The sequence below is a fragment of the Macrobrachium nipponense genome, chromosome 2 (assembly GCF_015104395.2).
Source record: "Macrobrachium nipponense isolate FS-2020 chromosome 2, ASM1510439v2, whole genome shotgun sequence".
NCBI classification, from domain to species: Eukaryota; Metazoa; Arthropoda; class Malacostraca; order Decapoda; family Palaemonidae; genus Macrobrachium; species Macrobrachium nipponense.
In genome coordinates this window covers 168377647-168394579 of record NC_087201.1, presented here as the reverse complement: position 1 = coordinate 168394579, position 16933 = coordinate 168377647, and the positions used below count along the sequence as shown (strand labels likewise).

At 38.4% G+C, this 16933-nt stretch overlaps 1 protein-coding gene across 7 annotated transcripts in view; it reads right to left on the bottom strand.

Annotated features, from left to right (window-relative positions):
• LOC135221123 (CREB-regulated transcription coactivator 1-like) overlaps nt 1-16933 on the bottom strand; it is an 89827-nt gene that overhangs the window by 57703 nt on the left and 15191 nt on the right. For 6 of the 7 annotated variants that reach the window (XM_064258945.1, XM_064258946.1, XM_064258950.1 and 3 more), the window contains 3 exons: nt 11031-11280; nt 1916-2033; nt 969-1179 (listed from right to left, as the gene is read on the bottom strand). In XM_064258945.1, the coding sequence (XP_064115015.1) occupies nt 969-1179; nt 1916-2033; nt 11031-11280 (579 nt within the window). The remainder of the gene's footprint in view (nt 1-968; nt 1180-1915; nt 2034-11030; nt 11281-16933) is intronic. The other variant, XM_064258947.1, reaches the window with a different exon arrangement.

Sequence of the window (16933 nt, the reverse complement as noted above, 5' to 3'; positions counted from 1 at the left end):
GCTTGTTTATAATGAAGCCTTACTCTTACTATGATCATACAGTACACAAGATATCACAATGGCCACAATGTAGGTTCTGAAGCAAATCACAGCATCTACCTTACATTATGTACAGGCATATCTCAGCACTGAAAGGATCAGCAATCCTTGCTTGTTAGAGCAACTTGCTACCCTTCCAAATCCTTCCAACATTTGGGAAACAGAGGCTGCATAGGCTGCATTTTACAACGTTTCTAAATATTAATATCACTGAACTCATGTGTTGTATGGAAGGCTGCCACTTCATCACTGGAGATGTAACACAAACTGAATATTTGCACATGTCCAAGAACTAATTTATCATTCAAACATCTCCAACAACTAATTCTAGGTATATGTTGGATTCGCGGGTCAGGGTTCTCCTTGTTCAAGCCGCAAGTTTCCTAACACTAACCCTGCCACTTATGTAAACCGAAATTGGGAGGACACGACAGTCTGCTACATGATTTCGCTCTTAAAATGGGAAAGTATCTGAGGAGGCAAAGAAGGGCAAACACAGAGGACTAAAAAATATATAATCTTTCGTATCAGTAACCCCACATTTTGGGGGAAATCTTGAGTCTATGTATGACCCTAGAGTCACAAAATGCCAAAATTACCCTAGGAACCTTTCTTTTACAATCAAAACCTACACTATCTGAAAAACAGCTCAAGAATATATATCAGAAATGCCGCACATGCATATAAATTGATTGAATGTGAGGAAATTAATGTCTTGAGATAATTTCTTTTTTATTTTTAAAGCAAGATCTTTTCTTTTCTGTACTTCCCTTTACCTACTCTTACTTCTTCTTAATGAACATCATATTCTTTGGAAGCCTGAAATTCAAGTCAACAGTACCCAATGAGTAGGGTCCATCTTCTAAAGCTCAACTAATCTACCTTGGTCACCTATATAATGTTAAAACTTTGATATCGTTGGAACTCACCACTGTATCTGTATCAGGAAGAGGAGGGTTCATGGGCTGAAGATATTGTACCTGTGTTAAGTCTGGGAGAGACCCAGTGTTTGGTAACTGACCCACCCCCCCTCCTCCTCCTCCCCCTCCACCAGCTACACCTCCACCAGGGCCAGCACCTCCAACGTTGTTAATGGCAGCAGGAATTGGAATATTAGGACTTCTTTGTATGTGGTTTATCCTGTGAAAAAAAATGCAATAAGATCTATATCAGGTTTAAACAATGATATATATATTCTTGCATTTTAATATATTTTTACCTATTTGTTAATTTACTAAATTTTTTCCCTTTTTGTATAGGTGGGGTCTCTTCTTTCTGTATTTCCCTTTGCCTCATCTTACTTCTTAATGAACACCATATTCTTTGGAAGATTGGATTTCACGTCAATGGCCCGTGGGCTTGTTCCATATGAATAGGTTCCATCTTCTCAATATTAATAATAATAATAGTGTTAAAATACTTCGCACTCTATGAATAGATACCCTCATGTTGTTGATATTTTGCTCAACTACGAAAGTCATCTATGGTCTATGTCTATACACAGTTTTGTTAACTTTACTGATTTCCAGCTGGCACTTTGAGATTCATCCTAATGTTAACACTGAGGGTTTGTTTCATATATAAGCAATTATGATTGACATAGCATCCAAAGATGAGCAAAGGCTACTTTGTATACTTTCACTCCTCTCCTTTTGATTGTATAGATATTTCTATGAAACTTCCAAAATCCATCACTGGACAAACGCTTCTAAGACTCTTCCTCCACAAATTATGATTGACATAGCACCCAAAAATGAGCAAAGGCTAATTTGTATGCTTTCAATCCTCTCTTTTTGATTGCACAAAAACTTCTAAGACTCTTTTTCAACAAACTATGTCTGATACAGCATCCAAAAATGAGCAAATTCTGACTTACGTCGTGCCATCTCCTGGGAGTGTAGTTTCACAGCCTGACTTTGGTCTGGGCTGCAGTTCATGAGTGTAAAACTGCATCCCAAAGCCTTGATCAGTTCGCATTTCTGCTGGTGCTGAAACTGTAAGTAGAAAAAGTAAATGTCACACTACTAATATGAAAAGTTGATTGAGATTGTAAAAACCAGAAAAGTCATATTGATTGCATCACCTCATGGAATGATATATGTAGTTAGTAATTTGACTGCCACTGATAATGCAAGCACACCTCTTCCCATATAACCTAGGCTAAAAGCATTAATGCTAAAATCATTATGTAATATAATTATAAATGAAAAGACACCTAAACCATATTTTATACTAATTATGTACAGGCAGTCCCCAGGTTACGACGGGGGTTCCGTTCTTGAGACGCATTGTAACCCAAAAATCTTTGTAAGCTGGAAAATTGTCAAAAATCCTACGAAAACCTTACTTTAATGCTTTGGGTGCATTAAAAACTATGTAAACTGCATTCTTATTGCATTTTTCATTAAAAAAAATTTTAAATATTGATTATTTTGCATATTTGGTGTCATATTTCTTCTGCCAGACCAGCATTGTAGGCGTCGTAACCCTGGAAATAATTTCTGATGAATATAATTGAAAAGTGCTTTAACCTCGGAACGTCGTAAGCCGAACCCGTCGTAACCCGGGGACTGCCTGTATAAGGAAAAATCACTGGGTTGTAAATAATAGTGGAATTTTAATGGCAAAACACTCAACACTAACAAGATGCATGAATACATACTCTAGGAAAACTTTCAATGAGTGCCAGAGAAATGAAAAATGAGGATCATGAAGATAATGAGAATGAATACCACTCTCTCAACTGACAGAACTGGTCCTGCCAAAATGATGAGTCTAAATCAGTATACAATAAAAATCACATGTCATCCAAGTCCCATCTCAGAGATAAATCTTGGGTTTTCTGGAATGCTCTTACCCAACAAAGGAGACTATTCAAGAGGTCGTCTGGTGACGCTTCATAACACCACAGCTATCTACAACTTGAAGGTTTAAGAGTAGTCTCCACATGAAGAGAACTTTGATAGCAGATCCTAACCTAAACACGACATAGAGGGGCTCCAAATATCATGCTCTGCACCTTCACAATTATGCTGTGGCATGATGCATTCAATAATAAAGTTCCCCAAATCTAACCACAAAAGAACTATGGGGAATGCATACACTTCTCAAAATATGCACAATTATATAAACATTTTGTTAAACGCAAAAAATCTATCCAACTGAATGTTACTAACTCGCTGTTCCTAGAAGACTGCCGCAGGTCCAATCATTCACGGCCTACATTCTTTGTGATGACGTCATGGCATGTCACGTGACGTACCACGTGATACATGCGCACAGATTGTATAACGAATATACATATACAAAATTAATCTTTTATTTAGCTGCATATCTTACGTTATATGCAGAAACACTAACACTCTCCCCCTTCTTTCTTTGTCTTGGAAGAAGAGTTTTAACTGCTGTCGTCTCCATTCATTCTCTGCTGACCGCAGCACGTAGCCGCTCGGTCGACGCCCCTCTCTTTGTCAGACAGTCAGCAAGTTGCTGTGATGTATCTACCCAGACCACTTCCGTAATTTCACCACGTTCTAGCATGTCTCGCAAAACAGCTATGTCAATTCTCAATCTCTTATCTTCCACATTCTTGTAGGAATGAAGAGCGTCAACGAGGCTTTTATTGTCAACGAAACATTTTATTTTCATGCTCCTACATACAGAAATTTCGCACAGAATTCTAGCCAGGTATACTGCAGTCTCTGCACATTCCAAAAGCGCCATTGTTTCAGCTGATAGGGTGGACTTGACCACTCTTCTAATTTTTCTTGTTTGCCAGAAGACTGGACATCTCTCCATATCATTATCCCGTAAGACAATCACGAATCCTCCTTGTGATCCATTTCCTTTTAAGTTGGCAAACGAGGCATCGGAAAAACACTCGAGGTGACACTCTTCAAGATTCCTCATCCTTGGCATATACAATTTAACATTATCAGTCTTTACTCTCTCTATGACTTTGTTGAGTCGCATTAAATCTGACACTGTTGCATTGCAACGTAACCCACTTAACTCACACACGTCAAATGAAATGTCCGGTCTGGTGTGAGTAGCAATCCAGCTTAACTGTCCAATCATAGCTCTATACTCTGATTTCTCCGAGTCAGACAGCTCTGCAGACTTCACCGCAGCCCGTTGTCTACTCACAGGTATTGGTTTCAAGGTCATTGCATACTGAAACTGGTCAAGAGCTATGCTGCCATTCTTGTTTGATACAACATTTATTCCAACGTACTTGAAGGCCTGAGCTCCCTATGGTGAATGTCTCTCTCAACTGATCAATCACTTGTCGCTTAAACTCTGGTGTTCCTGCCCACAAAAAATCATCGACATGAATGCACACCACTCCTTCAGCTTTGCCGTCACGTAACCAAAACAGCGCCGGATCAAGTGTACACACTTTAGCTCCCAGATTTAGCAGCAGATTTTTAACACTCAAATACCACTGTCGAGTGGCATCACACAAGCCGTAAACAGTCTTCTTTAACCTCCACAGCTTACCTTCATCAAACTCTGGTGGAGGACACAGGTGTACAATTCTTTCAATCTTGTCCCCCTGCAGGTATGCTGCTTTTATATCCATGGTGTGGCAGTCCCAGTGACGTGTAGCAGCCAGTGACAAAGCCAAACACACCGCCTCCTTGGAGCACGTAGGAGAATCTTTTTTCAAATCTGTGCTGTCTTCTTCAAAACCTCTCGCAACTAAACGAGCTTTCACCACTGGTTTTGTTAATTCCTGCACACCCTTACTATCTTTTTCTCCGATGTTGCCAGAAAACACTCTGTTTAACGTAGATTTCATATCATACGATACCTCTGCGATTGCTGACATCACTAGTTGCTGCTCACTGTCACTTAAACCACATGATGCAAGAAGCATAAACGCCATTACGGGATCAGGTAGTTCCATTTCTTGTTTCTTGAACTTAAAGTATGTGTGCTCAAACTCAGAAACGAACTTCCTTATTTCCGTATTCTCTGATCTTCTGAGATTATACAACTCTTGAAAGGCCGCAAACTGCCGACGCCCTTTTTCAGCAAGAAACAAACTGTCAAGTTTTTCTATGATAGTTTTCACACCATTTTCTTTTTTTAGATCGCTTGTCTTCAGTTCCGAGGTTGCCACTCTGGCGCGCCCTTCCAAGGACAGGTGTATAGCTAGTGCTTGTTTGCTCTTCAGCAGTTCGGTCAGTTCACACCATATGTCTATGTCCTTCTTCCAGCTTTCATATGCGCTTTCATCACTGAACTTAGGTGGCCACTTGCTTGACGCCATTATGATCTCTCCAACCACGCTCTGCTACCAGTGTTAAAGGCAAAAAATCTATCCAACTGAATGTTACTAACTCGCTGTTCCTAGAAGACTGCCGCAGGTCCAATCATTCACGGCCTACATTCACGTCATGGCATGTCACGTGACGTACCACGTGATACATGCGCACAGATTGTATAACGAATATACATATACAAAATTAATCTTTTATTTAGCTGCATATCTTACGTTATATGCAGAAACACTAACACATTTGATAAGAATTAATGATTACTAAAATTCCCAATCAATACACAACACAAATAATAAGGAATGAATACACTTCAAAAATTAAACAAAAAGTAAAAACAATCACTAAGCAATAAAGAAATGATAATGACCAAAGATGGACTCAATTAAAAAAATTAAAAGCCAAATTGTAGTTTAAAAAAAAGGAATGGTCAAAACAATCCAGTGATAAAGCATGAAAAATAACTGTGCAATATCAATAAAACTTCCAGTTATTGAAAATCAATAAAGAAGTTGTTACTGAAGTCATCTGTAACATAAATTTTGCCCAAAATGAAATGAACAAGAACTCTCCAGACATATGAGAAATGGCAATTAGTACTTCGTGACTGAAACAAATGACAGCACAGGCAGTCCCCGATTATCGGTGGCATTGGTTATCGGCAATCCGGTTTTACGGCGCTCGTCTAGCAACGATAACAACTGGATTTTCGGTGCTGGCATGCGCCAATCCTCACTTAACAGCGGCGCTGACAACTGGGGATCAGCACTGTTACCACCGATTTTCAGTTATTGGCAATTTTCGTTTATCATCACATCGGGAATGGAACCACCACACCGATCTGGGGACTGCCTGTAGTCACAACAACCTTACCTGATGCCAATGGACCAGAAGGCAAAATATACTTGTAGATGTACAAATTCAGAAATCAAATCCCAAGAAAAGATAAGTACTACTTCAAAACGCCTGCTAGGAGTGAAAAGTGGGCCCCCTTATTTGCGTTCTCCAGATTCACGGACTCATGCATTCGCGGATTTCTCTCTGGACCACATCTACCCATTATTCGCAGGAAATTCTCCTATTCGTGGTATTTTTCCATGAGAAATATCCACGAATTCCTGCCTTTTTTATCAATTTTGTCATAAAATGCACTTTTCACGATAAAATTACTAAAAAAAAACCAGGTACACAAATTTTTAGTGGGTTTTTCTTGAGTTTTAACTAACAACATAGGCTGTTTTCAGCATTTCTATAGGGGTTCCAACTATTCGCGGGGGTCTGGTACACATCCCCGCAAATACAGGGGGACCACTGTATTCCTCTGGTGTCATGCGTTTCTGCATACATCCAGTTGGTGGGAGAACTTGACAATGAGGCGGCAGCATGTCTAACACCTTGAGTAGAAAACTGAAAGGGTGTTCTAGGACATCTCTTTCTTGACCTGGCCTGTGTTGACATGAAGTCTATGACACCTAACCTCTATGAGACGAAACGTTCAGATAACTATGCAGTGCTTGACGGGACCCTGAAGCTTTCCAACCCTACCAAGGAAGCCAAGGTCATAAGGAAAACTGCTCACAAGTCAAGTGTCCTGGGAGATGATTGACGCATGGGGTCGAAGGAGGTTGAGAGAGAATATTCAGTGCCAAAGTAAGGTCCAAACTCAGTACCAGAGTAAGGTCCCAAGTAGGATATCTGGGTTTCTTAGGTGAACATGACCGCTCCAAGCTCTTGAAACACACCAAGGATTCTGAGGGCGAAGAGAGGTCCTCATCCTTCAGACAAACTAAACACAAGTAAGCCTTGTAGCACCTCACCAGTATCAACAGAAGGAACCTCCTCTGTTCTGACAAACATTCAGAAGACCTTGTCTACTGAACAGGAACTCTTGAGTGGAGAGAAACCCTTTGATGTCACCAATCGCAGTAGCAGAGGGTTCATCTCATATATGGTTGACAAAGATCCTCTGAATTAATTAACAGCCTTGCATGAGAGTCGCTGCTTTGCAGGAAAGATCTTCCGTCCGTACGAGATATACTGAATGTAGGCATCTCTCCACAAGAAATTGGCAAAGATTGAGCTAGGGAGGAATCTTTCTCGTTTACTCAGCTTGGGGTTATGGAGCTTCTAGGATTAACCAAATACTTTGGAGCTTGCCAACGGGAGTTGCCCTTAAATCCCCCCTCTGAATTGTCCTGGCCTCGGCAGCCGGGAGCATGGAGTGTACAGGATAACCAAGTCCACAACAGAGTTGGAGTTGAGTGCAACTTCCTCAGACTTTAGAAAATTCGAGGAAATGTGTTCAGCCTCTGAGAGAATTCCCAGAAGGAAGAAGGGAGTCTTCTGCTCCAACAAACAATTCTGGGACCATGAATAGAAAGCCTCTAGTTTCCCGTCAAAAAGAAGAGGTCTTACATAGGTCCTTTCCAAGTAGACACAGGAGATAATAGGATAACCCAAGGAGATGTCCGATGACAATATGCTCAGATGTCCTGACAAAATGCTCAGCACAGATATGTTCTAAATATACTAGTGTCAACTTGTACATTGTCAAAGTAATTGCACTGTAGACAGGGGAAAAGTCCTTCAGCTGGCCAGGAAACGTGCATCTCCAACAGAGAAGACATCCTATGAGGTGACCCCTTATGAAGACATACAACCAGTATGCTACTCATTGGAGGAGACGGCCTACGACTAAGGAATCACCATAGCGACATTCCTGAGCAACATATCACAGCGCTAAAACGTATCTTTACTAGTGCAGAGACAAGACCACATACTATACATTACTGTACTGATGTGATGGAAATGGGCTGAATATAAGTATAACAACACTGCGATACCTTGGAGCATGGGGCAACATACGCTACTCGCTTACCTTTTCCTATATGACACAGGGACTATACAATATGAAAACTCTTCATGACATTATCAACAAGACATGCACTACTTTACAGTTTGTGTAGTCTCGGTGTTAACTTCACAACTAGATTCAGAGCAGAGTGAAAAGGACAATCTATTCTCTGTTAAATGTAAAATGTCACTTTTATAAAGTTTGGACCAAACTTGGCCCATTATCATTTTTTCACTTTGCCTCTGCTAGATGAAAGTAGTCAGTATTCTTTTGCCTACACAAATCTATGTTTATATCGTAATAATAAAGTAGCAGCTAATTATTGTAACAAAAGCAGAATAAAGTGCATCATATCAATTTTCCTTGATGCAAGGAAAGATGTCTAATGCTAATTCAGTTTTGCAGTAAAAAGTACAAAAATCTTACAAGTTACTAGCCTTCATATCAAACAGATTACTATAAAAAAATTATTATAGCATTAATTGCATAGAAAGCCACAGCAAAGCGAGCGAAAGCAAAGCAAAGCAGGCAGACAGCAAAGCCACAAGGATGAAATACAGTAGAGCTAAGTACTACACTATATAGTACAGTTGAACATCTTAAAACCGGCATTCTATGGTCCGGGAACTCCTGAGGTTCAGCTTGATTTTAAATCAACCGTCACTAGTTCACTACGCCACCACCAGGGTAGCGCCACGTATTGTTTACAACTTCACGACCGCAAAAAATATGCCATATCTCCTTTGTTTTTATTAAAATAGTTGTTAGTAATGAAAGTATGTGAAGTCAAGTATGTTTTTTACATTAACCTTAAAGGAATAAATATATTTTTTAAAATATCCATTTAAAAAGGCTCTACCAAGTCAAGACTTTTAATCTAAACAGCAAGATATTTGGCATGCACGAATTCCTTACTCTGTACTTGAGATAAGTGATACAGTTTTGATAATTTCTTTTATGTAACTGTGTATTCACTTATTTGATATGCCATTATTTTTTTCATCCCACTATACTCTACAATGAAAATAAATGACGAAGAAACTAATAACGATAAATATGAAGATACGAAATTTAGGATATGAAAGTCACTGATGATAATGTGCAGATTCTGAAAAGTTTAGTACTGTAGTTGACTTATGATTAAGCTAACTCGGGAATGTAGGCTAAATGTGTTAAATAAAGAAAACTAAAGAAAATTAGACAGTATAATGTTATTAAATGATGAAGTTAAAATATATGAGTAATAAAATTATATAAAAGCCGTGTCAGAACAGCCAGGTAGTGGGGTAAATTGGAAACTAGGCTATTTGTATGTGGAAATACCTTGCAAGATTCGGTTTACCTACAGGCTTAATTTTTTAGGGACCTATTGTATACCCAAGGATTTTCTGTGGTCTGGCAATGGCCTGGTCCCAAGGTTTCTGGATTTAAGAGGTTGGACTGTAATACATTTACAACAATGAAGAGGGTAAAAAAAATATGACAAAAGTGAATGTTTACAATGAAGAAAAGGGTAAAAGAACATGGCATGTTGTGAGTAAATGTTAAAAATAATGCTAGTCAATGTTATTTAAATCTGAAATATTCCCTCCCTCTCTCTTTCTCATCTTAATTACAGTGAATTTGTATGTCAAAGTGGTCCCTTTCTTGAGAGATAATCCACTTACTATCTCCAAGTCCCACTGTTTCCCATTCATATCGACAAGGCTCTGAATAGTTCTGCGCCCTGGGAAAAATAAGCTACCGATTCAGTTTCAGACCAATCCAAGTTTTCCTTGTAGTGACTTATACAGTGGACCACCCATATTCGCATCCTCAAGATTCGCCAACTCACCTATTTGCGGGATTCTCTATGGATCATATCTAGCCATTATTCACAGAAAATATACCTATCCGCAGTATTCTTCACTGAGAAATGTTTACTAATTACAGTATTTTCATATAATTTGCATAACTAAATGCACTTTTTGTGATAACACCATTAAAATATTCAGGTATAAGTATTTTTTGAGGGGGTTTCTTGTGTTTGAACTACCAAAATAAGCAGTTCTAAGCATTTTTAGAGGAGTTTTAAGTATATTCAGGGATTTTAGCTTTGCGCAAGGGGTCTGGCATCCATCCCCTGCGAATACAGATGTCAATTGTACTACTTCCATTCAACACACCTTCAGCTGACCTCTACGTAATCCAACCAATCTTCTCTCAGGTTAGGTTCCCATGTTTTGTTTGGAGTGACACAGACTTCCATTTATCACACATTTGTTTAGTCGCCACTATAGCCACGTAGTTCAGCAACCAAAAATGCTTTCATCCAAATGTCAAAAAACTAACACTATCAATTTCAATCTGTTTGAATCTGTTTGGTTCCCCAGACACACATTCCTGTCCAGTATACCATCCACTTAGGGTTATAAATCAAGTGTCCCAAAGATGAAATATATGACTATGGATAAAGAACTGGCAATAGTGGTATAAACACTGATGTGACAGTAAACTAAGGTAAAGACAGAAAATCTAGTAATGGTGTCTTGTCAAGAATTAGAAGCAAACTTTAAGACTTACTATTTGTACTTTATGCTGGTAAACATTACAACAAAAGCAAATATTTTTCCAGCAAAACTGTTAGAAAAAAAAATAACTGTGCTCTACAACAGAATAAAAGATAATCTGTATGTGTACATGTAGAAAGGAAGAAAATCTACAGAAAAAACAAGCAATATCAAGGACATCATACGAAATCTACAATTCAAACACACAAACTACAGATAAGAGATCCCCAGTTACAACACATTTGACAATCTGATATCACTTCTCAGAGTCTGCAGAAATGCTGAAGCAAAGAGAAGCAAGCGCACCTTTCCGATTGCTGACGACCATCTTGCCTTGAACCAAATTTTGGTGAAGTGACGAATCCGAGTTGGAGCGAGGGAGCACCTCGGGTGGAGACAACAATGGCGAGGGGTAATGGAGACGTGGCGAAGTGCTTAAATTCGAAGTGTGAGGGTGATGTCGGACTTGGGTGGCCGTGGAGGTCCTCTGATGCGGGGTGCAATTGCTGCCATGATAAACTGCTTCACGCAAATCTTGAACTTCCTGCACGGCTCCCTAAAACGTTAGAAAACTAGAGTTAAAGCCGAGTACATCTTCAAAACTTTTTTCTCTTTTATAAAATAGAATTGTAAACATCAGTCTAACAGAACACTAAGACAAAATGTGATGCAACCAAACAAAAATACTATACCCAATCATACCAATCAATACAATATTTATTGTGATAATAACACTGATAAAAGGAAATAAGACCCAAAGTATCTTAATCAGGCACTGTCTAACTTGAGTATTTTGTGCTTTGATTTACCTAAAACCGCTTGATTTTCCTAAAACTGTTCTCAAAATTCAAACTTTTTGTAAACTCACCTTATGACCTACTCGTCCTATGACCATACCTTTTCATGACTCAAAAATGTTCAAAACTCACATATGTTTTCAGATAACATAACATTTTCCAAATGTTTCTTCTCGTCATTACATGTCTATTCTTACCATTCTTAATAGCACAACCCCTTTTTTTGGTAAAGTTGTATGCAAAGAGTTTTAACATTAGCAACTGCACAACAATTACTTTCCTTTTCAAGGCATTTTCATTGTACATAAAATAGACAAATTTTTTAAAGTTGAACTTAAATATTTTTAATGACTCGACAATAAATCTGTGAGCGAAAAACTTAGTTTAAATGCTAAGCAATAAAGCTATGTTCAATCCAAAAGGGATGAAAAATTTATGGAAAAGTGTGACTCAAGAGCCAGTTTTCAATGACCAACTGGCAAAATTATTAGGGAGAGAGGCAGAGTAATGCACACTATTACTAGTTGAATATATTTTTACTTCTGACTTGTACAAAAACAAAAAACCTGTAATTTATGGATTCTTTTCATATTTCCATCTCCTCTAATTTGAAAAAAAAATACTACAGATGTATGAGAAAAGTGAATATGACCTCTGACGGCTGGAAAGTAGCTAACCTACACAAAAGCATTTTCAAATATTTGTACTGCTTACTGCTCAGTAACCACTCACAAATTATCATACAGCCTTTTATTTCGGGGTGGAAATTATCATACATTTTTAATTTGGGGAGCAAGGGGTTGGTATGAAGTCTGATGCTTGACTGTTGAGTGAGTGAACACCTTAATGTTAAAAGAAAATGAACTGCAAAAATATCATGACCATCTGTCTCTCATCTGGAATTGTTTCATTTTTGCCTTTTTTTCAGGCATCATTTCATTTTTTTTTTGTCTTTCTTATGTAAACATTGCTTCAATTTTGTCTTTTCTACATAAAAGTTCAAGTTTTCTCTGTTATGGACAGAAGAATGCAGCACTTCCAAAACTAACGCTTCAGTACTTACCTCACAGTGACAATGAAAATAAGCTGTTCGAAATGACATTGTGCAAATGAAAAAATGCACAAATCTGAACCTCACTATCTACAAGAACAAATCTACAGTAAACAGTAAGCCAACATGGAGTCCAGGTGCACTAGAGTAAAATTAAATACAACAGTCATCATATATACAAAGGTGAAATATATAAGAATAAATTAAACAATTCCTTAAACTATGTTAAAGAAATATACTCAAACTAGGAAGAACACTAAGGATAAAGCAAAAAAAAGAAAGGTCACCTACAAACATAAAGACAATGAAAAGAACACATATATGATTGTTTAAATATTTATTAGAACTCGAAGATTAGTACTGCTGGAAGCATGAACTAGCATCAAATTGTGATAGATGTGTGTCCTTGTGTGTGTGTGTGCGTGCGTGTGTGTGTTACCCACATGTTGCGTCAACACGACTGTACAAAAATGTGCTATTGCTATCAATGAAATAATAAATCTTGAAAATTAAAGTCCAAACTAATCATGCCTGGACTACTGTAAAGTGTGAAATGGAAGAACTACAAGTCACTGGAGGTGCAGGAAATGTCTACAATGCTAGACACTTCTTCCACCTTCATTGAAAGCTCACCTCTTTACCAATACTGCACCTTTCAAATTTTTGTCTTGCATGCACTCTCTCAGTTCCTGGATGTTAAGACCCTCTTTCCCAATACATATTAAGTTTCATTTACCCTTCCTTTGCTACATCTTCCTCTCCTTCCTACCAATACTTATGATCTGTACATACTTTTTACCAACTTCTTTTCTTTGACTCTTCTGTAATCATAGGCAGTCCCCAGTTAATGACAGGGATTCCGTTCCTGTCCGAGTGCCGCTAACCAAAAATCGTCGATAATAGCACTAATAACACGCTTAACAGCGCCGTTAAGCAAAGATAGGCGGCGAAAATCCAGTTAACGGCATCACTAGACAAGCACCGTAAAACCAGATCACCATTAACCAATACCACCGGTAAGTGGGGCCAGCCTGTACTCTGGTTCATCCTTTCAACTACACTAACCCTTTATTCAGTTCTACATATCTCAATGTCTAATCCTTTAAATTCTTCTTATATCACAAATACTAGGCAAACAATATAGTATCTCCAATGCTTCCACTTTCATTCTTTCCTTTGGAATCAATATCCAGTCGCATTTTTACACCAACACAGTCAATTTTGTGCTGAAAAAACTATGACACAAATCATTTGAAACATCTAAACATTCAACTGCTCTCAACAACTTACCCTCCATGCCCACATCCTCAACACTCTCCCCTTTGCATTTCTCTCATTTGCATCAAACTTCCCTAGTTCCATGTATGCTACACTTATGCTTTTCCCTTTTATGGTAAAACTCATATAACTTTCTTCCCTATAAAACCCTCAGTTCTTTCCATATTTAATCTTACATCGTTTGTCATACATTCTCAATCAAATCCTAAAATACATTTCTCCAAGTTTAATAAGCAGAGGTATGCACATATATTTATTAGACCCTCTTCATCACCTTTACTGACTAGCCGCCAAAATACCATTTACTACCAATATACAGAATATGTACTATATAGGACCCATTCCCCTATGTACCTTTCTCCACACATGTCCTCAACTCTCTCTTATCTTCAAATGAGAAAAACTTAATTTAATATATTACACTTTTCTTTTGCACATAAAGTAAAGTGGACCCCCTGTATTTGTGTTCTCGAGATTCGTGAATTTCTCTATGGACCATATCTACCCATTATTCATGGGAAATTCGGGCATTTGCTGTATTCTTCTATGAGAATTATCCACAGATTACTGTATTTTCATATAAATTTCATGATTAAATGCACTTTTTGTTAAACTATTAACAAACCAGGTATAAGCATTAATCATTCATTCAGTAAGGGTACAGTACAGTGGAACCTCTACATACAAAAGTCCCTACGTACGAAAAATCCTCATTCGAAAGGTAAGGTTCCATATTTTACTACATATGTACGTACATGTACATACAGTATTTCTTGTACCCTGTACACTAATACACTTTATTTACAGGTAATCACAGTTATGTTAGGTATTGAATGGTCCAAATTGTTGTATTTCATTGTTTATTGGTCAATTTAGCTTTATTATAAAATCTACTGTGGTGTTTTTGTAGGGCTTGCAACGAATTAGGCAATTTACATGTAAAAAGTAGTTAGATACAAAAAAATCAGGTTATGAAGGCCGCTTCGGAACGGATTAATTTCGTATCCTGAGGCACTACTGTATATGGAGTCATTCCTTTTGGCACAGGTGGTAGAAGAAAAAATGTCACAAAATCAGCAAAAGAATCTGATTTAACAGCATCACTGTATTATTTAGATTAGTGACTGCTATACTAGTAAGAGGACCTAGACTCACATCGATGCTGACTGGGAGAAACTTGCCAGGAGTGGCGGTCAGAATCCCACTTAAGAATACTCCACTTAGGTGGGACATGAACTTCTGGTGCAATTGAGCCTCTGGGAAAAGACAGATTAAGAAAATGGAAACTGGGAAAAAGAATGTCTTCTAGCCTGGGAAGATGGAAAACATATCCAAGACAAAGAATGGAACAGAAGACAGGACTTTGGCCATTGGGACCAGAGATCATTCAGCCCTGAAAGGAAAATTGAGAGGAGAACAAAAGCGTCTGCTCTCCAAGGCAGACAAAGAAAGACTGACGCATCACGAGATGCTGTGCTTGATCGATGACCAACTTCCACCTGGTATGCACATGAGTTGCCAGATCTCACAGATTCCTTGCTTTACATTCTTTGATTGTTTTAACCGGTTTCTAGCTGGTGCAAGAGGATTTATCCAATTGTTAAGACCGAGGGTTTGTTCTGCATATGAACAAAGGAGCATACAGCACAGTGGGCATCAAAGGCATACAATTAGGAATAGCAGAAGCCTTCGGCACAACTGACGGAAAAGTTGGAAGAGAAGATGTGGCAGGCAATGCCAGGGCAGGACATCTTGCACCAGAGCAGTCAAAACCATAAGTGGAGTAGTAGCAAGTGTAGAGGGAAAACTTGTAAGTTAACATGAAGAAGCAATAACCCTGCAACCATGAATAAATATCAAAGCCAAAATGTTTTCCAGCAATTCAGCTAGACCAAGTCCACCAACAGCCCCTCAGGCATAATGCGTTTAGACTGGAGGCAGTACCAAAGGTGCAGACATCAATAAGTGTAAGAGAATTTTGGAGTAGAAAGTACCAATACTTTCTCTAAAAATATTGCAACAAACAGTGTAAGCATTTTTTTGTACTGATACACTGTACTACACTAAAAAACTGTTAATGACAAATTTCCACATAATGTAAACTTCCATCCTCCTAACAACCCTTGCTTAGCAGACTATTTACACAATATGTAAAATAATGACTGATTACTCAGCTATTTATTCCCATTCCCTGCACAATTCAGCCACCATCTTAATGCTGCTCAGATGGTCAATCTATATTTCTGACACGTATCCCAAAACCATTCTTCTTCGTAAATAAGCATCAAATATGCTCTTCAGTGGTTAAAATTAATTAAATAAAAATAGCTCTCTAGTTGCATCAACATGTTAAAGCCTAAGCAACAAAGACACAGACTGGACTTGACCAACTAATATCCAACATCTTTCAAGGTATCATTCTTCTGCATTATCTCATTGTGTTCACATGTACTCTAAGCTGCTGTCCCCAGTTTTGTTACCTATATTTTGTTTGTTTTTTTATGCTATTCATTCATCCACTCATGATTTTAATCCCAGTTTTGTCTTCAAAATCATTTGTTTGATAGTTTCATCCTCATTCCAAAAGCTTCTGATGGTTGGAGATCACGGCTGCTTACTTTTCCAAGGTCATCCACCCTTCTTCCAATAAGTTTCTTTGCTTCATATGGCAGCGATGGGTGCTCCAGTTCCAGGCTCTTTGCTTTGGTCTTTGCAAAGCTTCTCAGGACTTTGGTTCCTGTGGCTGCTTTGATAAACTTTCTAGGTATACTTTGATAAACTTTCTAGGTATGCTTCGATAAACTTTCTAGGTCTTTGTTGCTTTCAGCCTACCTAGACAATTCAGGAGGCACTGAAGTGGCATTTGGACATTTTCTTGGCTTTGTACCAGTCTTTTGGCCTACAGATCAAATTGCAAGAAGTCAGACCAGTGTCCTTCCACAAAGTGGCGTATCCCAAAATGAGAATCAACATCATCTCAGAGATGATACAGTCATCAGGAAACAGGATCCACTGCCTCCAGAGCAACATCCAAGGCTTCCTGCATCATCTAAGCCCACAGCCAAATTGTGGCAGCTTGCTCA